The sequence below is a fragment of the Schistocerca americana genome, chromosome 10 (genome assembly GCF_021461395.2).
Source record: "Schistocerca americana isolate TAMUIC-IGC-003095 chromosome 10, iqSchAmer2.1, whole genome shotgun sequence".
Taxonomy (NCBI): Eukaryota; Metazoa; Arthropoda; class Insecta; order Orthoptera; family Acrididae; genus Schistocerca; species Schistocerca americana.
In genome coordinates, this window is record NC_060128.1 from 194943474 (window position 1) to 194969663 (window position 26190).

Below are 26190 nucleotides of genomic sequence, written 5' to 3' on the forward strand. Positions count from 1 at the left end.
CGTGCAAAGTCTTTGACCTAGACATAGAAAAAAAACTTGTAAAACTGAGCAAGCCTTTCTTCTTTAAACTTGCCCTTCATGCTGTCATCAGCATGCTGATCAGTGATCCCCATTTGCAATGCTCCCTAAGCTTTTACCACTTCAAAAAGCCAGAGCTTTGGAAAATGTCAGTAGTGAAGTTAGTTGCAGATGACAGTGGAGAACTTGAACTGTGTTCACCTTGCAATGACTGGCAGTTGGTGAAGTGACATGTGACATTTTATGCTAAACACACACACACACACACACACAACACACACACACACACACACACACACAAAAACAGTTGTTCGAACACTGGGTTCATGTTTGGGAGGATCAAAGATCAAATTCACATTAGGCTGTAAGGTTTTATGTTCTCGGTGCTTTCTCTTACATGTTCAAGATGAATGCTGGAGTGTTTCTTGCAAAAAGGATGCTGTCAATTTCCTTCCTCCTCAAGTTTGTGCTCTGTCCGTAATGCCCTGTCTTGAGCTCTGATTGATCTTTTTGCCTAGTAGTCAAAATGTTCCTCGGTGTTCCACAGTCTGTAGAGTCAGGTGATACTGTCGTCCCACGATGTTCCCAACTTTCTCCGGTTACAGTACAGCTATTAATTTTGTGCTGACACTATTTCCATATTTCGCTTCTATACAACTTTATGCTCCACAGACAAAACTCTCGACTCATTCATTCTTTCATCTGTTCGATTATACTTTGAAATGAGAAGTTTCCTGTCTTCAGTGAGAGCGAAATGTGTACTGTCAGTCACCCTCTTTCTCACTTTGTATGCTGTTTGTCAGCTTTCTTCTGACTGGTAAATTTCTGCACATTTTGAGAAGGCGACTGTCTGAGCTGTTGGTGATATCCTTTTATTTGTTTCAAAGGTTCTCTGTATCTGTCTTACCTAATTTGTTGTTATGCCGTGACAATTTCATCCTCATCTTGATGAATATTTGCTGCAGTTGTTTTTCCTTTTGTGCTAAGACTGCATTCTGTTTGCAGAATGTAATACACACATTTTCTGACCTTTCGTTGGAACTTGTACTTCCACGAAGTGTTTCTGTTTGATGTTACGCTTTCAGTGATATTTAAATTAAGTGAGTTAGCCAATTTTGGCCAGTAATGTGGCCTCTCATATTCCTAAACTATTATTATACAACAACAAAATGAAATCTGTTCAATTCTGACCGCAATGGCAATTATCAGTTACTTTGGAAGATATACTACAACCAGAAAATTAATGATAAGTATGTATTTTAATCCAGTCATAACTCAAAGTTTTGTCGTCCGTCGAATAGTGGCTTACCCTTGTTGTGGGCACAGATGAAATCATTTATTGTTAGTTTACAAATACGTTTCATGTAATTATTGCAAAATGTTTTGTTCTCTGTGTAATTCTTGCCTTAATTACAATGTGTCTTTTTCAGGATGAAATAAAAGCTATAGAGGAACTGAAACCAAAAGAAGAAAGTGAAACAGAGAAGCAAGACAAGAAGGGGGACAATGAAGGAGATAATTCGGGCAGCAAGTCGCCAGACAAGGTAAAGGCAGAGTACGGCCTGTTTAGTCTGAAGCATCGGTCTGCAAGTAGGCTAGGATTTTTATAATCACTTAACTGTTTTGTATGTAGGTACCTGTGTGTAATAAATGAAATTGTTGACATGCTACATGAATACAAAAGAAGTTAAGCTCATTTTTAACTTGACCAGTCGTCGGAGAGACATTTGATAAAAAATCTGTGATAAGAAATGCTATGAAGTAGTGTTTGTCATACGTATTGCTTTTTCAGGGTGTACGTGCCTCGGGACAACTGGAAAATCCAGATAAAACGTGGGAATTTTTTCATCAGGGGAAAGTCTGGGAATTTAGAATTTTTATTGCTTTAGTTAGCAGTTAAATGTTTGTAATTTTGGTTGCTAAGAACAGATACTTTACCTAACAAAGAATTTTATGTTAGCCTACTACTGCAGAATAATACTGCAGCAATAAAACATAAATGAGAGAATAATACCAAAATAGAACTTTAGTTGCAAAGAAAATGCCCCATTTACAACAACATACAGTTCATATACAAGTGATGGTAAAATGTGTCAAAGGCTCGAGGACAAATACTGTGCAATACTTTGTAACAACAAACTGCTTTCGACGAGTGTAGAGCCACAACTGTTTAATTTCGAACAGGTCACGGGTAAATATTGCGAGTGGTGGTTAAAGAAGCATTACTTTTTGTTATAACCGAGAATAACACAATAAATATATCACAGTTCTATAGTTTATTAACACAGCACTGATACAAATAGTTCTGTCACCAAGTCCTAGGTGAACATTTTATGAAAATAATAAAAATTGATTGTAGTTATACCAATGTCCAGGAAGTGCGAGTAGAATGTGGAATTCCTGCGGAAATCACTAGTCTGTTGACATACTAGGCCTAGTGAATGTCGAAGTCAAAGTTCCTGTACGACAGCCCAATTCTAATTCCAAATCGCAGCGAAGTCAACATCGAGCAGCAGGTACACCAGTCCGAGAGACAAAACAGTCCTCCGTGGCATACTTCTGAGTTGTGGAGTAGAACATAGTATGATAAGAACTAGCTTGTAGACATTGGTGGCAGTGAAAAATAAGGCTCCAAAAGTAATGGAGTCGGCGGCTGGGGTTGCTGTGTGCTCTGGGCTACCGATCACTGTGTGTCGTGGGTGGCCAGTCACTGTGTTTTGAAGTGTGTGGGCGAAGCTGGCCTGTGGTGCTAACAGCGGGCCAAGCGTGGAGAAATACAGCTGGCAGTGAGTTTCTTTGCCGTGTGCAATGGAGCGTGCCGTTGTTCCGTGTGGAGATTTAACTGTAGTGGATACCACACTTTCAAAGTAAATTTCCTTTTCTGCCAGATGAACTGTGAAAGTGCGAGAATGTGCAATGAATTTCTTAAATCACGGAGTGTTTGACCCTCATTCGAAACTTAACGCTTTGAGGATCACCAACTTAGAAAAATTTTGTGCCCAGATGACCAGCTATTGGTAACAATAAAATTTTACTGGCACACTTGTGTTTAATATATCTTACAGGGTAATACATGCTAAAAAAGACCAAGCTTCAAGGTTAGTTTATCATATTTATTTTAGTTCTTTCATTTCTCACAAATTATGCAGTAACAATGGCAAGAAGTATAATTATCCTTAAAGGGGGGCAGGTGAGTTCTTGGGCAATTTCACATATAAGTGGCGTTTTGTGGAAAAGTCAAAGTGCTCGTGGAACATGTAGTCGACCAGATAACTTGCAAAATGTTTGGTGCGCAGCAGTGAAATTTATAATCGTGATTGTCAGAAATGTTCAGCTGCTACAATTTGAGCTGTACCCTTAGAATCGTACCTGACCACACTTTTGGGAAAATAAAAGCAGCCAATATTATGTGTGAAAGTTAAGCTTTTCTTGTAGCTATACTGTATGTATATCAATTTAAACCATTAACTTTTCCAGTTTATCTATTTGCACCATTTAACAGTGATGTTGCTGTTGGCTGACTACATCACGTTTCCTATGCTGTGAATGTATGCTGTCATTGGCTGGAGAGATCACGTGACCTGAGCTATCACTGGCTGACAAAAGTGCATCACGCCACGCAATCTCGAAATCAGTGCTTTGGAAACTACCGTGCTATATTTTGTAATACAAAAATTACAGTGTACTTCTTACCTTGCAGCAAACAACTTTACAAAATTAATTGTTTTTTGCTTGGTTGTGTTTCCTAAATTGCCGAGAACTTCTACATGAGTGTATAAACCTTTACCATTGGAAGGAGTGATAAGTTTCACAGCTACAGAGGAAAATATATCATTGCTTAACAGGGAAAAAATGTATTTTTACTTAGGGTATAGTGTATTTTCCTCCGGAAAAAGTGTGTTTTTAAGTGGGAAATCTGGGATGTTTTTTTTTTAAATTTTTTTTTATACTCTGTTTTCACAGTTAGTGAGAGGCACCACAAATAACAGAATAGAGGTACAACTCGCTTTATTGCAAGTAAGAATGTGCCGAGGACAAAATAACAGAAGTTCTGGACCAGTCTGCAACCATTAAATTTTATGTAAATTCTTTAAAGGGCACTCACATTAGTACTGTCTTCTTGGTAAAACAGGGAAATTTTGTCTTTGAGGAGTTTGAAACAGTGAAAGATTTGCCGGAGGGATTTCTCTCTCTCTCTCTCTCTCTCTCTCTCTCTCTCTCTCTCTCTCTCTCTCTCTCTCAATAGTGTATGTAAGATAGGTCTCAGTAACTGAGCAAGGTAATGCTTTGAAGTGGGGTTACAGATTGGTGGCACATACTTCCATAAAATTGTTGTTTGCATGCAAGCAACTGAGATAACTGCTTACGCTAAAGACATTATTTGCATGATTTGGAAACTGGAAGATGAGCGGCCTCAAAATTAATCGCAAAGGTAGGGTATTTGATAATGTTATCTGATGAATACGACTCGAGTATTGGTGTGAACATAGTCGAGACTTGCAAAGAATCCAAATATCTTAGGTCTCAGTTTGATAAGCAGAAGCATCTATCTTGTGAAAAGGATGTAGAGCACCAAATGAACTGGAGTCTAGATGACTGTATGACAACTAAATGGTGTAACGTGGAGCAAATGTATAAGAAATGAATATATTACACAATTACTGGGAAAATAATTGTCTACAATTAAGAAGAATGTTAGCTGAAACTGAGGAAGGACATTACAAAGGTTGGAGATGGACATATTGTGAAGAAGTTACGGATTATCGCAGTTGGTATGTGTGCCAAATACAACTCTGAAAGAAAGAACAAATATGATACTAATAGGATAGAATGAGACGAGGTGCTGTGGTTCGGATGCTGTACAAAGATGGAGTAATTTGAATGGTGATCAGTTGTTCTGTTTGGAAAAGATTGAATTGTTGTGTACAGAAACCACACAAGTCTACTATTTCTTGCAACAATTTTATGCCATTAATGGACTAGTCTGGGATTGGCACACCATGTGCGTAAATTGTGGGAGTTTGATGCCTCATCTCAGAAGACATTAGGCTGATAGGAAACTATGCCAATTGCAGAAACTACAGATGTCAGTGAAAAATGCTGAAGATTCGATGATTAAACAAATTAATCAGTGAAGAGGTTCTGAATCCAAATGGGAAGAGGAGACATTTATGGCACGGAAGCACAGGAGGTAAAAAATCTAGGAGGAGACAAATGCTCGACTACAGTAGGCACGTCCAAATGGGTATAGGCTGCAGTAATAACACGGAGATGAAGAGGCTTGCACAGGATAGACTAGCACGGAGAGATGCATCGAACGAGTCTCGAGATCGGAGACCACGAGCGAGCGCCTCTCGTCTCCCGTGCTGGCGTCCTGGCATTTTTAGTGTCACATTTCTAGAAGTCTGTACGACAGTGCAGAGTATTTGTCTTCTTTTTGAGTTTAGGTACAGTTATCGTAGTGTTCCTAACGACTGCCGCTCACGAATTCTGCCCCGTTTCAGGAGCAGGTGGCCGGTGACGATGCCGACGGGAGCGACTCCGAGGTGCTGAACATGCTGCCGTTACCGGGTGACCTACTGGACACCGACCTCGTCGACACGATCATGAACGAGGACGATGACGACATTGCAAAAACTGGGGATAACCTCGACGAAATTGGCGGTAAGCTCACGTGGCGGTACTTCGGAGAAATTATTTTTGTGTTGCAGTTTGGGCTCGTGGCACCTGTGAAAGTGGACTAGTGACTATTGTCACTTTACTTAGATGGGTTGCTGCAATTAAATTTTGTTCTTTCATTTTGCGATTGACTAGAAGATTTTCAGATTGTACTCAAAAAGTAGGTTCGTGTTCTCCGATTACATTCTGGTGGTCTCTGTAACATGTACTCTGATTTCTGATCTCTTACGTCTGGCCATCAGAATGTTGGGCCAGTTTTTGCAGTGAGACTAGAACTCGATCTTCAAGTTGTACTCTTGCCAGTGTAAGTGAGCCATCAGATTGAAAGCCCTCAGGTGGCGGGGCTAGGACGATGGGAAGACGATCAGTTTATTCTTGTCATTTGTAATTATAAAATGCCTCAGTTGTATCCTAATTTATACAACAGTTCAATCTTACTTCACATTATTCTTCAGATTGTATAAAAATTATGTTACAGACACTACGATGTAAAAAGATGATTGTTTTTAAAATATTTACACACTGTACCACTGTGCACCACAGGGAGTGCGCATTTATAGTACGGTGGCTCTAGGTCGCAGTACGAAATAACATTCTTTGTAATAAACTTGGGCACTCCTTCCACTGGTGTTTCAGCATACTGAATGATTCAGCTCATCCACGTCTGCCCGTCACACACCTGTAGATTGTTGGCCCTAAGAAGGAAAAGCTTACATTATTTGAGAACATGCTGAGACCTCGGTTGAACTGAATTAGGAATTGCAGCCTCGGGAGTCGGGCCGGGAGCTGCCACTACAGGACAGTGCCACAACTCGTGAGCTGAGCTGTCATCTCTCCCGTCCTCTCTCTAGGGAATGCTGGTCCCGAGAGGTGTGTAGTGGGGAAAGAGGTATCGGCTGAGGAAATTTCGAATGGGTCACGAGTTATTCGTGGGTAGATTGGCTAGTAAAAGAATCTGTACAAGTTATAAAAATGTATATACGTACGGTTGTGTGTATGCACGTACATTTGTATGTTCAACATCTCCTCCTAAACCACTTAACCGATTTCAACCAAATTTGGTACACGTATCACCTGCTGTCTGGCAGGAATCACTACGGGTGTAAGAATGCCGTGTAACCCACGACACGCAAAAATCCGTACTCAGTCTTTCAGAATTCGAAAATGGGAGCCCTTAGAGGTTTACAACAAACTTTATATGTAATTTCAAACCTTTAAGAAACTTTTTCTCGCCGATGACTCCCACAAAATGATGAAAGGAAAAAGTTTATCGCTTACTAAATTTTCGCTACTTGTGCAGTAAAACTCCCACGTGAAGCGGCTTGTTTTAATTTATTCCTTCTTTACTACTAATTTTATGAATGTACTAGAAAAGTTACATCATTGTATTACACTTAGTTTGAGAGATACGGTGTCATAAACAACTGAGAACTGTGAAAAACTGCTGTGTCATAGAAGACATTTAAATTTATTGCTTCATTGCTACTAACTTTATTCACAACACATTTCAGAGACAGTAGCCACATATAACATTAGATGTACCAGCAAAATTATGTCATTACACGGCACACAGTTCAGGAAATGCGACGTCGTAAGCACTGAGCTGCTCTAAAACGAAACTGCAGTCCGAAATTCGCTTGACATACAGGTGAAACTTGCTCACAATTACGTGTGAAGTATGATAAATATATGTGAAATATATTTGACACGAGCATATGCGAGCAAAACCACGGACGAAGAGCTCGTACTTAACCCCCGGAACAATTTCAATCAGATAGGTACACAGATTAGTTACTATTTGGAAAGAAATACTGTAGGGGTAAGAACCACTAGATATGTGTTGTCGTGAGTGTGATAATGTGGAGATTGAAGAGGGGGAGGAGGAGACAGCCACAGATAGGTGGAGAGAGGGGGACAGAAAGAGTGAGAGTAGGAGGTGGGCAGAGAAAGTGAAGGGGAAGAGATGGACAGAGATGGGGAGTAAGAGAGGGGGAGGAGGAAGTGAAACTAGGAAGCAAAAGGGAGGAGATGAACAGTGGGAGGGGGCGTGGGATTTGGACGGGGGGAGGAGGAGGACGAGGTGGAATTATAGGAGGGAATGGAGGAGGTGTAAAATTGGAGGGGGAAGGAAGAGATGGACAGAGAGATGAAGGAGAAGATTGGAGTAAATACATACCCGGGCAATGCTGGGTACTCAGCTGGTTTCCTCTAAAAGACTGAGGTGCAGCTCGAGTTTGAGTGTGGCAGACAGTGTGACGCTGTCCTGTGCAGCCGGAGAATGTAACATTTCAGGGGTATCGGTGTCAGATCCTCTCTCTTTACTTACGTCTGTGTAACTGGTTTCGAGATTCGTGTATAAAATCGGGGAAGTATTTAAAACGTCTTAGTAAAAACTGTAAGTGTGCTTAACTCGAGCAGTTTGGACGCCGTGACTTTTCACTTTGTGTGCCCCAGCCAGTCTGTGTCTGTAACTGGTGTGGAGCTAAGGCCAGTTGCATAAATTAAATTTTTCTTGTGTACTCAGACTGTTGGCATAGTGCTAACATTTTGTGCCAGAAAAACCGGGTCTTTTCTGTTACCAATTTTATGTTTAATCTGTGGCCCTTAAGTGATTTTCCAACACAGTGTGCTTGTATTAATTGTGTGTTTGTCATGTTTGGAAGCGGATAACTTTGTTCGAATCTTTTTTTCTGTTTACGTAATGTGAAGTGAAAAACGTGTTTACTGTGTCGTGTAACTCTAGAGAGAGCAGCAGTGTCACTTAATATTTCTTTTGCAGAAGACTCGGAGTTGAATGACTCACTTCCTATAACAGACGGTGGGGCAGACGTTTCGGGGACCAGTCAGAAGGACGAGCTCACGGACATCTTGAGTCCGCACTTTAACCTCGAGTCTATGGTGCGAGACACTGGTACGTTGCCTAGGTATTTTGTTTGTGTGTTTCTTTAAAATATGCCCTCAATTTCAGTTGTGATATACAATTATTGCACGTTCAGTATTTCAGTAATAAATATAAGCAGTTTGTGACAAGTACACCTCAGCTGTTTCTGACAGTGCTCTTTAATTATTACCGAAAGTGTAACTGTGTTTCTACTCGAGCAACTTGTTCTCGGAGCAGTTTGAGGGATGTTTTTAAATGTAATTTGTATTTAATAATTTTGGATATAGGTTAACCTCAGGTTTGTTAGTTAACATATATTTTACAATTGTCCTAGACCAAATATTCGTCAAATCCGCCGACACGGACATAGCCGTAATATTCGCATACGGGAGCTATAATTGCGAAGTGAAATATGTGTCTCTTAATTGTGAGAGGTTTGTAAGGGTTCAAATATAAACTGTCTACATAAAATGGAAAATAATTAGAACTGAAAGTTAAAACCGTGTGACGTTAAATGAAGTACTCGAGGCAGTACGGTGGACAGAACACGTACAAGTTGGAATAATACTGAAGGAGAAATGCCACTCACTGTTACTGCTTCTATTTCCATTTCCACTATGAAACTGTTTTGCAGTGTGTGCTAATTCCAGCTGCAGCACAGAAAAAGAAAACTTCACTACTGACACGCTAATTTTTTAGATGAAATAATTCTGTGTGGTGCTGTGTTACAAGAAGTGCACACAACATTTTCATCGAGCTTTTTAGATAGAATTCGTGCACCAAATTCGTTAAATGATTCATCAAACTGTACAGTTTCAGTTTTTTCATTTTCCGGTCGCAGGTCTCCCCAACATGGACAGCCGTGACGTGGAGGAAATCATCAAAGGAGTGCTGACAGACGAAGAGTCCCAGGAGTCGGTGTTTCCCACGGGAGCTGCTGCCGCCCAGCAGTCTTCAGGTCTGTTAAAATGTTATCGGTAGGATGACTTGAGCTGGTTCTTGCCCCAGAAATGGATTTATCACAGCTTTTTACGTGGTACATAAAATTGGAGGTCGACAGGTCTTCTTTCCGAGAGTAATTGCTAAATGGCAGGAGGCTTGTTAGGAAAAGGTGAGAAAAATGTTGTTTGAGAAGTGGTTTTTACATTGGGTGAGGAGGGATAATAACTATTCTGGCTTTGATTTTATTGAGTAGGTATAAGAGATTTGTCCCAAAACTAATCAAAATGATTTAGGAAAACTGTTAGAATTGGCTAGCAGGGACTCGATGCCACAAATGTATCCTCACAGATGATACGATCGAGAAACTTTCCGAAAGTATCTTATTTGATTTTATAAGAATATCAAACTTTTATACATCTCTCTCTCTTTCTGTCCCCCCCGCCCCCCCTCCCCCCCCTTTTCCCCAGGACAACGTACTGAAAATATTTTAAAGACTCGGAATTGTACTTTTTTGTGTTTTCTCTTCCAGGAGTGCAGCCCAACGCAGCTCTGCAGAGGACGCAGGTGGGGGGACCGCTGCCACCTGTCGTACCTTCGAGCCTGTCGTCACCATCGCCCTACCATTCCGAGTACAGCAAGTAGGAAAACTTGTGCTGTCCTTCATTTTGATCCGTATCGCGTCTTTTTGTTTTACTGAGTGCATTCTGCATTACTGGAAATGTGTGAACCACTGCTGTCATCTGTTTCAGAAAGCCTTAGATGACACTAAAATTTGCCATTTCAGTACCAAACTGTAATACCTATAGTGTCTTTGTAGATAAAAAGTAAAACCACACTATCATTCCTCTGCCTATTATGCCTCACCTCATTTCAATGTATCGAACTATTTAAGAAACATTTTTTGAAATACGCAGATATTTATCACGTGCTTCTATTTGTGTAAAACAATTCTACAAACAGTGCTATCTTGTAATAGAGATCGAGCATACGACATAACAACTTTGTACGTATCGCACAGGCACTGAGTTTATTTGACGTACCACGTGCGTGACTTCAACTTTTGGGCAGTGCTCCCCTTGTGTGAGTCCATTGTGCTTTACTGTCTGTGTTCGTTTTGTTTCACTACAAAGCCGGTGCCCTACGCGTCGTAGTCAGTCGTGTCTCTCCGCAGCTCGGACAGATGGGCCACCAAAATAATGCGCGGGAGAATGGACCTCGCATAATGTGATTACAGTCGTTACTAATTTTGGCCGTATGTTGTCTGTCTTCAGAATTTGTACGTCACAGCTGGCTTACAGCGAACGTTGTGTTCGCGATACACGTTGTTGTGAGGTAAATGAGTGTGTTAAGTTCTGGAAGGATTATTTGCCACTTGCTGCCTGTAACGTTGGATTTAGAAGGTAGCTGATGGGTGGCGAAAACCACTATTATGATAGTGTTATGCAATTATGTCTAAAAAAAAATAATAATAATACATTCATAAATGCCAATCACATTTCTTCGTAAACAGAGTATAGTGTAGATGGAGTATAGTGTTTCCAGAAGAATTAACTCTAAGCTAGACATCTAGGAACAGATCACCTCCTTGTGGTGTCTATCCAATGTTGCTTAGATAGTTATATACCCGTGTGTTCATTTGTGTGACGTTCAGCATTGGGTGAAGATTTTTGGTTGGCGGGTCGTGCACATTCACAGCTCTCGTAAAGATAAGTGTTTAATTGAGTAATAACAATTAATTTAGGCAATATTACATCAAAATTAAGTAAATTAATACCTATTGTAAGTTATAAAGTGAAGGGTTCACATTTTTTGTGTATTTTCTGAAAAAAGAAAACATTTCATAGGTGCGATTTTTGGACTAGGATTTGTTTACGTTGTGATATACTGTAAGTTCGTGTATTCTTATACGCTATCCATTTGATTCTCTAGTAAGTAGTCGAAGTGAAAAGTACCGAAATAAGTGGAAACTTTATACAGTGTAGGCTCAGTTCTTTGTTTACTTTTTTGTTTTGTCACGTAAACAATACAGGTTATACGAAGCTATTCTTTTTTTAACTCAGACTAAAGCTAAAATTTGTTTGCCATGACTTTCCATAGGATTGTTAGTTCCGGGGTGTGGTGTGAGGGTTGTTGCAGTTCTTTCATGTGGGTGACTGTAGCAGCGTGGGAATTGGGGAAATAAACAAGGCTCATTGCTTGTGTAGGATCTCCTTTAGAGATAGGAAGATAGTGGAACAGAAGGAGAAGATTGCTTCAGGCGGAACTAGATAAAGCGAAACAAGATCTAGAAAGGTTAAGGGGGGAGAAGAGGTGGGAAGTGACAACAGTTTATGGGAGAAATAGGAATAGGACGTTCTCAGACATTGTGACTGTGAATGTGGAAAACAGGTTTGATCTGTTGTCACAGTTGGAAACTGATGAGCCACAAATAGATGTAGGAGTAGACAGGTCACAACAAACTTTCAAAAAGTGTTTGAAAGAAGTCAGGAAAAGCTATGAAGAAGAAGAAAGTTTTGTTGTTAGGTAGTTCACGTGGTAGAGGTGTTGGCCGACTGTTGCAGGATGAACAAGGGTCAGGTTACTAGGTCACAAGCTTTTTTAAACCTAGTGCAAGCCTGGGTTAGGTGATAGAGGCTGTAGGCTCACTTTGTAAAGACTTCACAAAGGAAGACACTATGGTAATAGCAGGTGGGGCGGGCAACAGCATAGGTAGGAACCCTAATTATTCAATTGAGAGTGATCTGGTAAACATAGCTTCAGCAACAAGACATACTGATGTTGAGCTTGTGTCTGTTCTGAGGTGCCATTACCGACCTCATTTAAACTCTTCTGTTAGGAGAGTTAATTTAGAGGTGGAACGGCTGCTTGGATCAGATATGGATTCTCATATTGGTGTGGTTCCTGTTGACTCTATGAGCAGGTGGGACTATACTAGGCATGGCCTTCACCTCAACAGGAAAGGGAGGGGAAAACTGTCTGGGCTAATAAAAATTATTGAAAGGGGTAGGGGGGGGGGGGGGGGTGTTAACTGTCACAAGTGGTAAAATACCAGTGCTTACAAGTGACAGATGAGCAGGTTTTTTAGGGTAGGGAGGGCAGAAACAAAAGATGTTCAGAGACAGGCTGAAAATGACATTCACATTGATAAAACAGGCAGCCAGAAAGCAAACTTTGATGTACACAATTCATGCAGACACCCTCTGATTGAAACTGTTGTTGTTGTTGTTGTTATTGTTGTTGTCTTCAGTCCTGAGACTGGTTTGATGCAGCTCTCCATGCTACTCTATCCTGTGCAAGCTTCTTCATCTCCCAGTACTAACGGCAACCTACATCCTTCTGAATCTGCTTAGTGTTGTATTCATCTCTTGGTCTCCCTCTATGATTTTTACCCTCCACGCTGCCCTCCAATGCTAAATTTGTGATCCCTTGATGCCTCAGAACAGGTCCTACCAACTGGTCTCTTCTTCTTGTCAGGTTGTGTCACAAACATTTGTATTCCTTTTTGCCTGCTTCATTTACTGCATTTTTATATTTTCTCCTTTCATCAGTTAAATTCAATATTTCTTCTGTTATCAAGGAACCATGGACCTTGCCGTTGGTGGGGAGGCTTGTGTGCCTCAGCGATACAGGTAGCTGTACTGTAGGTGCAACCACAACGGAGGGGTATCTGTTGAGAGGCCAGACAAACATGTGGTTCCTGAAGAGGGGCAGCAGCCTTTTCAGTAGTTGCAAGGTGCAACAGTCTTGATGATTGACTGATCTGGCCTTGTAACAATAACCAAAACGGCCTTGCTGTGCTGGTACTGCGAATGGCTGAAAGCAAGGGGAAACTACGGCCGTAATTTTTCCCAAGGGCATGCAGCTTTACTGTATGATTAAATGATGATGGCGTCCTCTTGGGTAAAATATTCCGGAGGTAAAATAGTCCCCCATTGGATCTCCGGGTGGGGACTACTCAAGAGGATGTCGTTATCAGGAGAAAGAAAACTGGCGTTCTACGGATCGGAGCGTGAAATGTCAGGTCCCTTAATCGGGCAGGTAGGTTAGAAAATTTAAAAAGGGAAATGGATAGGTTAAAGTTAGATACAGTGGGAATTAGTGAAGTTCGGTGGCAGGAGGAACGAGACTTCTGGTCAGGTGCCTACAGGGTTATAAACACAAAATCAAATAGGGGTAATGCAGGAGTAGGTTTACTAATGAATAGGAAAATAGGAAAGCGGGTAAGCTACTACAAACAGCATAGTGAACGCATTATTGTGGCCAAGATAGATCTGAAGCCTACACCTACTACAGTACTACAAGTTTATATGCCAACTAGCTCTGCAGATGACGAAGAAATTCAAGAAATGTATAATAAAATAAAATAAATTATTCAGATAGTGAAGGGTGATGAAAATTTAATAGTCATGGGTGACTGGAATTCGGTAGTAGGATAAGGGAGAGAAGGAAACGTAGTAGGTGAATATGGATTGGGGCTAAGAAATGAAAGAGGAAGCCGCCTGGTAGAATTTTGCACAGAGCACAACTTAATCATAGCTAACACTTGGTTTAAGAATCATGAAAGAAGGTTGTATTCATGGAAGAACCCTGGAGATACTAAAAGGTATCAGATAGATTATATAATGGTAAGACAGAGATTTAGGAACCAGGTTTTAAATTGTAAGACATTTCCAGGGGCAGGTGTGGACTCTGACCACAATCTATTGGTTATGACCTGTGGATTAAAACTGAAGAAACTTGCAAAAGGTGGGAATTTAAGGAGATGGGACCTGGGTAAACTGAAAGAACCAGAGGTTGTACAGAGTTTCAGGGAGAGCATAAGGGAACAATTGACAGGAATGGGGGAAAGAAATACAGTAGAAGAAGAATGGGTAGCTTTGAGGGATGAAGTAGTGAAGACAGCAGAGGATCAAGTGGGTAAAAAGACGAAGGCTAGAAGAAATCCTTGGGTAAGAGAAGAAATATTGAATTTAATTGATGAAAGGAGAAAATATAAAAATGCAGTAAATGAAGCAGGCAAAAAGGAATACAAATATCTCAAAAATGAGATCGACAGGAAGTGCAAAATGGCTAAACAGGGATGGCTAGAGGACAAATATAAGGATGTAGAGGCTTATCTCACTAGGGGTAAGATAGATACTGCCTACAGGAAAATTAAAGAGACCTTTGGAGATAAGAGAACCACTTGTATGAACATCAAGAGCTCAGATGGAAACCCAGTTCTAAGCAAAGAAGGGAAAGCAGAAAGGTGGAAGGAGTATATAGAGGGTCTATACAAGGGCGATGTACTTGAGGACAATATTATGGAAATGGAAGAGGATGTAGATGAAGATGAAATGGGAGGTACGATACTGCATGAAGAGTTTGACAGAGCACTGAAAGACCTGAGTCGAAACAAGGCCCTGGAGTAGACAACATTCCATTGGAACTACTGACAGCCTTGGGAGAGCCAGTCCTGACAAAACTCTACCATCTTGTGAGCAAGATGTATGAAACAGGCGAAATACCCTCAGACTTCAAGAAGAATATAATAATTCCAATCCCAAAGAAAGCAGGTGTTGACAGATGTGAAAATTACTGGATAATCAGTTTAATAAGCCACAGCTGCAAAATACTAACACGAATTCTTTACAGACAAATGGAAAAACTGATAGAAGCCGACCTCGGGGAAGATCAGCTTGGATTCCGTAGAAATACTGGAATACGTGAGGCAATACTGACCTTACGACTTACCTTAGAAGAAAAATTAAGGAAAGGCAAACCTTCGTTTCTAGCATTTGTAGACTTAGAGAAAGCTTTTGACAATGTTGACTGGAATTCTCTCTTTCAAATTCTAAAGGTGGCAGGGGTAAAATACAGGGAGCGAAAGGCTATTTATAATTTGTACAGAAACCAAATGGCAGTTATAAGAGTCGCGGGACATGAAAGGGAAGCAGTTGTTGGGAAGGGAGTAAGACAAGGTTGTAGCCTCTCCCCGATGTTATACAATCTGTTTATTGAGCAAGCAGTAAAGGAAACAAAAGTAAAATTCGGAGTAGGTATTAAAATCCATGGAGAAGAAATAAAGACTTTGAGGTTCACCGATGACATTGTAATTCTGTCAGAGACAGCAAAGGACTTGGAAGAGCAGTTGAACGGAATGGATCGCATTTTGAAAGCTCTGAGCACTATGGGACTCAACTGCTGTGGTCATCAGTCCCCTAGAACTTAGAACTACTTAAAGCTAACTAACCTAAGGACATCACACACATCCATGCCCGAGGCAGGATTTGAACCTGCGACCGAACAAAAGCAAAACAAGGATAATGGAATGTAGTCGAATTAAGTCGGGTGATGCTGAGGGAATTAGATTAGGAAATAAGACATTTAAAGTAGTAAAGGAGTTCTGCTATTTGGGGAGCAAAATAACTGATGATGGTCGAAGTAGAGAGGATATAAAATGTAGACTAGCAATGGCAAGGAAAGTGTTTCTGAAGAAGAGAAATTTGTTAACATCTAGTATAGATTTAAGTGTCAGGAAGTCATTTCTGAAAGTATTTGTATGGAGTGTAGCTATGTATGGAAGTGAAACATGGACGATAAATAGTTTGGACAAGAAGAGAATAGAAGCTTTCGAATTGTGGTGCTACAGAAGAATGCTGAAGATTAGATGGGTATATCACATAACTAATGAGGAGGTATTGAATAGATTGGGGAGAAGAGGAGTTTGTGGCACAACTTCACAAGAGAAGGGACCGGTTGGTAGGACATCTTCTGAGGCATCAAGGGATCACCAATTTAGTATTTGAGGGCAGCTTGGAGGGTAAAAATTGTAGAGGGAGACCAAGAGATGAATACACTAAGCAGATTCAGAATAATGTAGGTTGCAGTAGGTACTGGGAGATGAAGAAGCTTGCACAGGATAGAGTAGCATGGAGAGCTGCATCAAACCAGCCTCAGGGCTGAAGACCACAACAACATTAAACCAAGGATTTCTACTAGCCCTCGTCTTTTTACATACTTGATCCTCTGCTGCCTTCACTACTTCATCCTTGAGAGCTACCCATTCTTCTTCTATTGTATTTCTTTCCCCCATTCCTGTCCATTGTTCCGTTATGCTCTCCCTGAAACTCTGTACAACCTCTGGTTCTTTCAGTTTACCCAGGTCCCATCTCCTTAAATTCCCACCTTTTTGCAGTTTCTTCAGTTTTAATCTACAGTTTGTAATCAATAGATTGTGGCCACAGTCCACATCTGCCCCTGGAAATGTCTTACAATTTAAAACCTGGTGCCTAAATCTCTGTCTTACCATTACGTAATCTGTCTGATAACTTCTAGTATCTCCAAGCTTCTTCCATGTTTACAACCTTCTTTTATGGGTCTTGAACCAAGTGTTAGCTATGATTAAGTTGTGCTCTGTGCAAAATTCTACCAAGCGGCTTCCTCTTTCATTTCATACCCCCAATCCATATTCACCTACTATGTTTCCTTCTCTCCCTTCTCCCTCTCTCGAATTCCAGTCACCCATGACTATTAAATTTTCATCTCCCTTCACTATCTGAATAATATGTTACCTCATCATACATTTCATCAATTTCTTCATCATCTGCAGAGCTAGTTGGCATATAAACTTGTACTACTGTTGTAGGCATGGCCTTCGTGTCTATCTTGGCCACAATAATGCGTTCACTATGCTGTTTGTAGTAGCTTACCCGCATTCCTATTTTCCTATTTATTACTAAACCTACTTGTGCATTACCTCTATTTGATTTTGTATTTATAACCCTGTAGCCACCTGACCAGGAGTCTTGTTCCTCCTGCCACAGAACTTCACTAATTCCCACTGTATCTAACTTTAACATATCCATTTCCCTTTTTTAAATTTTCTAACCTACCTGCCCAATTAAGGGATCTGACATTTCACGCTCCGATCCGTAGAATGCCAGTTTTCTTTCTCCTGATAACGACGTCCTCTTGAGTAGTCCCCGCCCGGAGATCCGAATGGGGGACTATTTTACCTCCGGAATATTTTACCCAAGAGGACGCCATCATCATTTAACCATACAGTAAAGCTGCATGCCCTCGGGAAAAATTACGACTGTAGTTTCCCCTTGCTTTCAGGCGTTCGCAGTACCAGCATAGCAAGGCCGTTTTGGTTGTTGTTACAAGGCCAGATCAGTCAATCATCCAGACTGTTGCCCCTACAACTACTGAAAAGGCTGCTGCCCTACTTCAGGAACCACACATTTGTCTGGCCTCTCAACAGATACCCCTCCGTTGTGGTTGCACCTACAGTACGGCCATCTGTATCACTGAGGCATGCAAGCCTCCGCACCAACGGCAAGGTCCATGGTTCATGGGGGGAGGGATTGAAACTAGAGATACTCAAAAATAGGCAGGAAAATTAGGTTCATCCAGTTGTAATCCAGCCAGTGCACAAAATCAGTTATCACTATTGAATCAGAAAATTTGAGGACTAAGAGGTAAGCTTTACGAGTTACTTATTTGTGTTGAAGAATTAGAGCTGAGCAAACCAGTTGATACAATCTGCCTCGCTGAACATCATGTGACCACTGGTATAGATATGTTAAATGTTACAGGATTCAAGTTAGCTTCTTATGTTTGTAGAGAAGATATGGGGAAAGGACGAGTTGCCGTATTTGTCAGAAACTGTTTTGATTTCAAGAATATTGATATTAAGTTTTCTCAGAGCAGCACTTACAAGCTTATGCAACAGAAGCAGTATTTCATAATAATTCCTTTACTAACAATGAGATATAGGGGCTGGTCAGTAGTTACCTCAGCTCAGTACAGTCGATAGATACACAAAAAACAGAACCGAAAATTTACATTCCTAGCTTTCGGAACAAATGCTCCTTCATCAGGGAGGAGAGAGGGGAAAGAAAGGGAAGAAGGGAAAGTAGATTCAGTTACTCACAACCCAGGTTATGAAGCAACAGGGAAAGGAAAACAGGGAGGGTAGCAAGGATGGAGGCATGGTTGTCAGAGGGAAGCCAAAGATATTCTACTGTAAGTACTGTGCCAGCTTCATACCAAAGAGGATGCATACAGAAGTACAGTACTTACAGTAGAATATCTTTGGCTTCCCTCTGACAACCATGCCTCCATCCTTGCTACCCTCCCTGTTTTCCTTTCCCTGTTGCTTCATAACCTGGGTTGTGAGTAACTGAATCTACTGTCCCTTCTTCCCTTTCTTTCCCCTCTCTCCTCCCTGATGAAGGAACATTTGTTCCGAAAGCTAGGAATGTAAATTTTTGGTTCTGTTTTTTGTGTATCTATTGGCTGTACTGACCTGAGGTAAGTACTGGCCAGCCTCTCTCTCTCTCTCTTTGTTAGTGTTTGTTTCACATCTTTATATGAGATTTTCCATTAATCATTTATAATAATTCCTTTATAATAATAGGTATATACAAATCACATTCAGGAAATTTTAACCTCTTCATAAAAAATCTGGGAGCTTTGCTGTCCAATCTCATAGTAAAAAACAGGGAAATAGCAGTTGCTGGGGATTTTAATGTGGATTTATTGAAAAGCTCTGTCAGTGAACAATTATTGCAGTCAGTAATACTATCATTTGATTTAGTTTCTACTGTGAACTTTGCTACTAGGATATGTAAATGCTCTGAGACTGCTATTGATAATATCTTTGTAGACAAATCTAGGGAAAAAAGTCATATCACAAAACCAATAGTTAATGGGCTATCTGATCATGACATGCAGCATCTTGTGTTAAATGTTGAAACTTGTCAGGATAGAAGATCTATTAAATCTGAGTACAGGAAGGTAATAAATAAGTAAAAAATTGAGAAATTCAGGAAATTGCTCAAAGACTTGAACTGGATTGATGTATACAATACGCCTAAATCAAATGGAAAATACAAAGCATTCATCAATAAAGTTGCCTCCACTTTTGAAATTTGTTTTCCCGTAAGGTAACTAAGATCTACATCTACATCTACATCCATACTCCGCAAGCCACCTGACGGTGTGTGGCGGAGGGTACCTCGAGTACCTCTATCGGTTCTCGCTTCTATTCCAGTCTCTTATTGTTCGTGGAAAGGAGGATTGTCGATGTGCCTCTATGTGGGCTCTAATCTCTCTGATTTTATCCTCATGGTCTCTTCGCGAGATATACGTAGAAGGGTGCAATATACTGCTTGATTCCTCGGTGAAGGTATGTTCTCGAAACTTCAACAAAAGCCCGTACCGAGCTACTGAGCGTCTCTCCTGCAGAGTCTTCCAATGGAGTTTATCTATCATCTCCGTAACGCTTTCGCGATTACTAAATGATCCTGTAACGAAGTGCGCTGCTCTCTCTCTCTCTCTCTCTCTCTCTCTCTCTCTCTCTCTCTCTCTCTCTCAACCCTATCTGGTACGGATCCCACACGGGTGAGCAATATTCAAGCAGTACTGTAACCTACTTCCTTTGTTTTTGGATTGCCTTTCCTTAGGATTCTTCCAATCTCAGTCTGGCATCTGCTTTACCGACGATCAACTTTATATGATCATTCCATTTTAAATCACTCCTAATGTGTACTCCCAGATATTTATGGAATTAACTGCTTCCAGTTGCTGACCATATTGTAGCTAAATGATGTGGGATCTTTCTTTCTATGTATTTGCAGCACATTACACTTGTCTACATTGAGATTTAATTGCCATTCCCTGCACCATGCGTCAATTCGCTGCAGATCCACCTGCATTTCAGTACAATTTTCCATTGTTAAAACCTATCGATATACCACAGCATCATCCACAAAAAGCCTCAGTGAACTTCCGATGTCATCCACAAGGTCGTTTACGTATATTGTGAATAGCAACGGTCCTACGACACTCCCCTGTGACACACCTGAAATCACTCTTACTTCGGAAGACTTCTCTCCATTGATAATGACATCACACAGAAGTCAAAAAATAATCTCTGGTTTACACAAGGAATGAAGATATCATGTAGATCATGTAGGACAAAAAGGAGACTGTATTTACTATCTAGGAACAGCTCTGGTGTTAGAATTGTAATGTATTACAAAGAATACTGCAAGATATTGAAGCAAGTAATCCAAAAATCAAAGCAGCTTTATTATGAGAAAAACATAATTACATCTGGAAACAAAATAAAAACTGTCTTTGATATAATTAAAACAGAGACAGGTGGGGCCAAAAAGGAAGAGGAACAGATAGCACTAAAAAAATGAGACTTTGGTAACAAGCACAGGTAGTGTTGCAAACCTCAACAGGTAGTTTTGCAAACCTCTTAAACAAGTACTTCATTTCTGTTACTGAGAGCTTGGGGTTATCAGGTTCGGTGAACAGTGCAATGGAGTATCGGAGACCAGTCTTTAAAATTAACTTCAGTAAAATGGAAATGGCACTCAGGTCTCCCAAAGAAGTAGCATCTATCATAAAATCCTTAAAATCTAAGTATTTCAGTGGGTATGATAACATATCTACAAAGTTAATCAAAGAGTGCTCATCCAAGTTGAGTTCTATCTTAAGTTATTTGTGTGATCAATCTCTTATCAGCGGAACATTTCTAGACTGGCTAAAATATGCTGAAGTTAAGCCTCTTTACAAGAAGAGGGATAAAGAGATTCCATCAAACTATCGACCAATTTCACTTTTGCTGGCTTTCTCAAAAATATTTGAAAAGGTTGTGTTCAAGCGTTTCCTTCAGTATCTGAGTGCAAATAATACGAGGGCGGTTCAGAAAGTAACCTCCGATTGGTCACAGTGCGGGTTGTGGGGGGAGTAGCGACGCCATCTGTGCGTTCACGCACTCAACAGGTCAGTCGGCATCAAGCCGTGGTCGAGTGAACGTCGTACCTGCGCTAGTTTAGTTTTTGTGGCAGTTTGAAATGTGTGCTGCAATAGAAAACCCCGCCAAATGTGAAGTGCGTGCTGTCATAAGGTTTTTTACAGCCAAAGGATATTCTGCAGCAGCTATTCATCGTGAGCTTTGTGCCGTGTACGGACCAAGAGTTATGAGTGAAGGAGTTGTCCGTGAATGGGTTCGTTTATTTAAAAGTGGACGAGAAAACGTTCATGATGAAGAGAGGAGTGGTAGACCATCATTGGTGACTGACGAACTCGTTGAGACAGTTGATGCAAAAGTTCGTGAAAATCGACGTTTCTCAATGTCGGAGTTGTCTACTGGTTTTCCACAGATTTCTAAGACTCTCTTGTACGAGATAGTGACTGCAAGATTGGGTTACCGTAAGTTCTGTGCACGATGGGTGCCCAAAATTCTTACCGACCACCACAAAACTCAAATAATGGCCTCTGCATTAGACTTTGTCACGTTATGAGGATGAAGGAGAACCATTGTTAAACAGAATCGTGACCGGTGACGAAACCTGGATTAAGTACGTGAACCCTGAAACAAAAGAACAATCAAAGATGTGGGCACATTCAAATTCGCCTACCAAACCAAGAAAAGCCTCGCAAGATTTTTCTGCCAGAAAACTGATGGCAACGGTGTTTTGGGATGCCAAAGGGGTGTTGTTGGTTGAATTCATGGAACGTGGTACGACCATTAATCAAGACGTGTACTGTGAAACAATAAAAAAGTTACGACGGGCTATACAGAACAAACGCCGTGGTATGCTGACTTCCGGTATCGTTTTTTTGCACGATAACGCCCATCCTCACTCTGCTCGCAGAACAACGGCCCTTCTTGAGTCCTTTAAGTGGGACGTTATCAACCATCCACCTTACAGCCCAGACCTGGCGCCAAGTGATTATCACCTCTTCATGCATTTGAAGAAATGGCTCGGGTCACAGCGGTTTGATGACGACGAAGAGCTCAAAGATGCGGTCACAGGCTGGCTCCAGGCACAAGCGGGTGATTTTTATGCAGAAGGAATTTCAAAGCTTGTGAAGAGATACGATAAGTGCCTCAATCGCTATGGAGACTATGTAGAAAAATAGTGCAAAGATGTAGTTGTTAGATGTATATATTAAAATATTTTTATTTAACTTTGTGTATTTTTTTAAATCAACCGGAGGTTACTTTCTGAACGGCCCTCGTATATTGTCTAATCGCAGTCTGGATTTCTTAAGGGTTCTGACAGAGAGAAAGCTATTTACAATTACAGTGAGAATGTACTTAACTCATTAGATAATAATATATCTAAAAACAAAGATGATGTGACTTACCAAACGAAAGTGCTGGCAGGTCGATAGACACACAAACAAACACACAAAATTCAAGCTTTCGCAACAAATGGTTGCTTCATCAGGAAAGAGGGAAAGAGAGGGAAAGATGAAAGGATGTGGGTTTTAAGGGAGAGGGTAAGAAGTCATTCCAGTCCCGGGAGCGGAAAGACTTACCTTAGGGGGAAAAAAGGACAGGTATACACTCGAGCGCGCGCGCGCACACACACACACACACACACACACACACACACACACACACACACACACACACACACACATCCACAGACACAAGCAGACATTTGTAAACGCAAAGAGTTTGGCCAGAGATGACAGTCGAGGCGGAAGTACAGAGGCAAAGATGTTGTTGAAAGACAGGTGAGGTATGAGCGGCGGCAAATTGAAATTAGAAATTAGTGGAGGTTGAGGCCTGGTGGGTAACGAGAAGAGAGGATATACTGAAGGGCAAGTTCCCATCTCCGGAGTTCTGACAGGTTGGTGTTAGTGGGAAGTATCCAGATAGCCCGGACGGTGTAACACTGTGCCAAGATGTGCTGGCCGTGCACCGAGGCATGTTTAGCCACAGGGTGATCCTCATTACCAACAAACACTGTCTGCCTGTGTCCATTCATGCAAATGGACAGTTTGTTGCGGGTCATTCCCACATAGAAAGCTTCACAGTGTAGGCAGGTCAGTTGGTAAATCACGTGGGTGCTTTCACACGTGGCTCTGCCTTTGATTGTGTACACCTTCTGGGTTACAGGACTGGAGTAGGTGGTGGTGGGAGGGTGCACGGGACAGGTTTTACACTGGGGACGGTTACAAGGGTAGGAGCCAGAGGGTAGGGAAGGTGGTTTGGGGATTTCATAGGGATGAACTAAGAGGTTATGAAGGGTAGGTGAACGGCGGAAAGACGCTCTTGGTGGAGTGGGGAGGATTTCATGAAGGTTGGATCTCATTTCAGGGCAGGATTTGAGGAAGTCGTATCCCTGCTGGAGAGCCACATTCAGAGTCTGATCCAGTCCCGGAAAGTATCCTGTCACAAGTGGGGCATTTTTGTGGTTCTTCTGTGGGGGATTCTGGGTTTGAGGGGATGAGGAAGTGGCTGTGGTTATTTGCTTCTGTACCAGGTCGGGAGGGTAGTTGCGGGATGAGAAAGCTGTTTTCAGGTTGTCGGTGTAATGGTTCAGGGATTCCGGACTGGAGCAGATTCGTTTGCCACGAAGACCTAGGCTGTAGGGAAGGGACCGTTTGATGTGGAATGGGTGGCAGCTGTCATAATGGAGGTACTGTTGCTTGTTGGTGGGTTTGATGTGGACGGACGTGTGAAGCTTGCCATTGGACAGGTGGAGGTCAGCGTCAAGGAAAGTGGCATGGGATTTGGAGTAGGACCAGGTGAATCTGATGGAACCAAAGAAGTTGAGGTTGGAGAGGAAATTCTGGAGGTCTTCTTCACTGTGAGTCCAGATCATGAAGATGTCATCAATAAATCTGTACCAAACTTTGGGTTGGCAGGCCTGGGTAACCAAGAAGGCTTCCTCTAAGCGACCCATGAATAGGTTGGCGTACGAGGGGGCCATCCTGGTACCCATGGCTGTTCCCTTTAATTGTTGGTATGTCTGGCCTTCGAAAGTGAAGAAGTTGTGGGTCAGGATGAAGCTGGCTAAGGTAATGAGGAAAGAGGTTTTAGGTAGGGTGGCAGGTGATCAGCGTGAAAGGAAATGCTCCATCGCAGCGAGGCCCTGGACGTGCGGAATATTTGTGTATAAGGAAGTGGCATCAATGGTTACAAGGATGGTTTCTGGGGGTAACACATTGGGTAAGGATTCCAGGCGTTCGAGAAAGTGGTTGGTGTCTTTGATGAAGGATGGGAGACTGCATGTAATGGGTTGAAGGTGTTGATCTACGTAGGCAGAGATACATTATGTGGGGGCTTGGTAACCAGCTACATTGGGACGGCCGGGATGATTGGGTTTGTGAATTTTAGTCCTGTAACCCGGAAGGTGTACACCATCAAAGGCAGAGCCACGTGTGAAAGCACCCACGTGATTTACCAACTGACCTGCCTACACTGTGAAGCTTTCTATGTGGGAATGCCCAGCAACAAACTGTCCATTCGCATGAATGGACACAGGCAGACAGTGTTTGTTGGTAATGAGGATTACCCTGTGGCTAAACATGCCTCGGTGCATGGCCAGCACATCTTGGCACAGTGTTACACCGTCCGGGCTATCTGGATACTTCCCACTAACACCAACCTGTAAGAACTCCGGAGAGGGGGAACTTGCCCTTCAATATATCCTCTCTTCCCGTTACCCACCAGGCCTCAACCTCCACTAATTTCTAATTTAAATTTGCTGCCGCTCATACCTCACCTGTCTTTCAACAACATCTTTGCCTCTGTACTTCTGCCTCGACTGACATCTCTGGCCAAACTCTTCGCGTTTACAAATGTCTGCTTGTGTCTGTGTATCCACAGATGGATATGTGTGTGTGTGCGAGTGTATACCTGTCCTTTTTTCCCCCTAAGGTAAGTCTTTCCGCTCCCAGGATTGGAATGACTCCTTACCCTCTCCCTTAAAGCCCACATCCTTTCGTCTTTCCCTCTCCTTCCCTCTTTCCTGATGAAGCAACCGTTTGTTGCGAAAGCTTGAATTTTGTGTGTATGTTTGTGTTTGTTTTTGTGTCTATCGACCTGCCAGCACTTTCGTTTGGTAAGTCACATCATCTTTGTTTTTAGATATATTTTTCCCACGTGGAATGTTTCCCTCTATTATACTCATTAGATAATAAATTAGACGCTACTGGTATTTTGTGTCACCTGCCAAAGCCTTTGACTGTGTGAACCACAGCATTTTCTTAACTAAATTAGAACATTATGGTGTCACCGGCAGTACTGCAAAATGGTTTGAATCTTATCTAACTAACAGGAAACAAAGGGTTGTCGTTGCGAAATACCTGTGCAGTAAGCTGTCAGTCCTCATCTTACAGGGAATTAATTACATGCGGTGTTCCTCAAGGTTCCATTTTGGGTCATTGCTTTTTCTTGTGTACATTAATGACCTCTCATTTGTTACATTGCCAGATGCTAAGTTTGTTTTGTTTGCAGGTGATACAAACACTGCAATAAGTGGCAAGTCAAGTACAGGTTTAGAAATAGCTGCTAATCAAATTTTCACTGTCATTAAACTTTGAGAAGACCCACTATATGCAGTTCAGAACTTGTAAGAGATTTCCTTCCAGCATGTGTACAATATATGAAGATCTGCAGATTGAAGGGGTTGACAATGTTAAATTTCTGGGGTTACAACTCGATAATAAATTCCGTTGGGAACAGCATACCACAGAATCGCTTAAGCGCCTAATCAAGCCTGTATTTGCTGTGAGAATGATGCCAGATGTAGGAGATATAAATATAAAAAAACTTGCATACTTTGCTTACTGTCATTCTATTATGTCATATGGGATTGTATTCTGGGGCAACTCGTCAAACCGAGCAAAAGTTTTTAGGGTGCAAA

At 41.5% G+C, this 26190-nt stretch overlaps 1 protein-coding gene across 1 annotated transcript in view; it reads left to right on the forward strand.

Annotated features, from left to right (window-relative positions):
* The window catches only part of LOC124552384 (histone-lysine N-methyltransferase 2C-like), a 434288-nt gene that overhangs the window by 86378 nt on the left and 321720 nt on the right, over positions 1-26190 (forward strand). The window contains exons 21-25 of the mRNA XM_047126647.1: positions 1449-1562; positions 5523-5682; positions 8477-8608; positions 9420-9536; positions 10050-10158. Coding sequence (XP_046982603.1) covers positions 1449-1562; positions 5523-5682; positions 8477-8608; positions 9420-9536; positions 10050-10158 — 632 coding nt within the window. The remainder of the gene's footprint in view (positions 1-1448; positions 1563-5522; positions 5683-8476; positions 8609-9419; positions 9537-10049; positions 10159-26190) is intronic.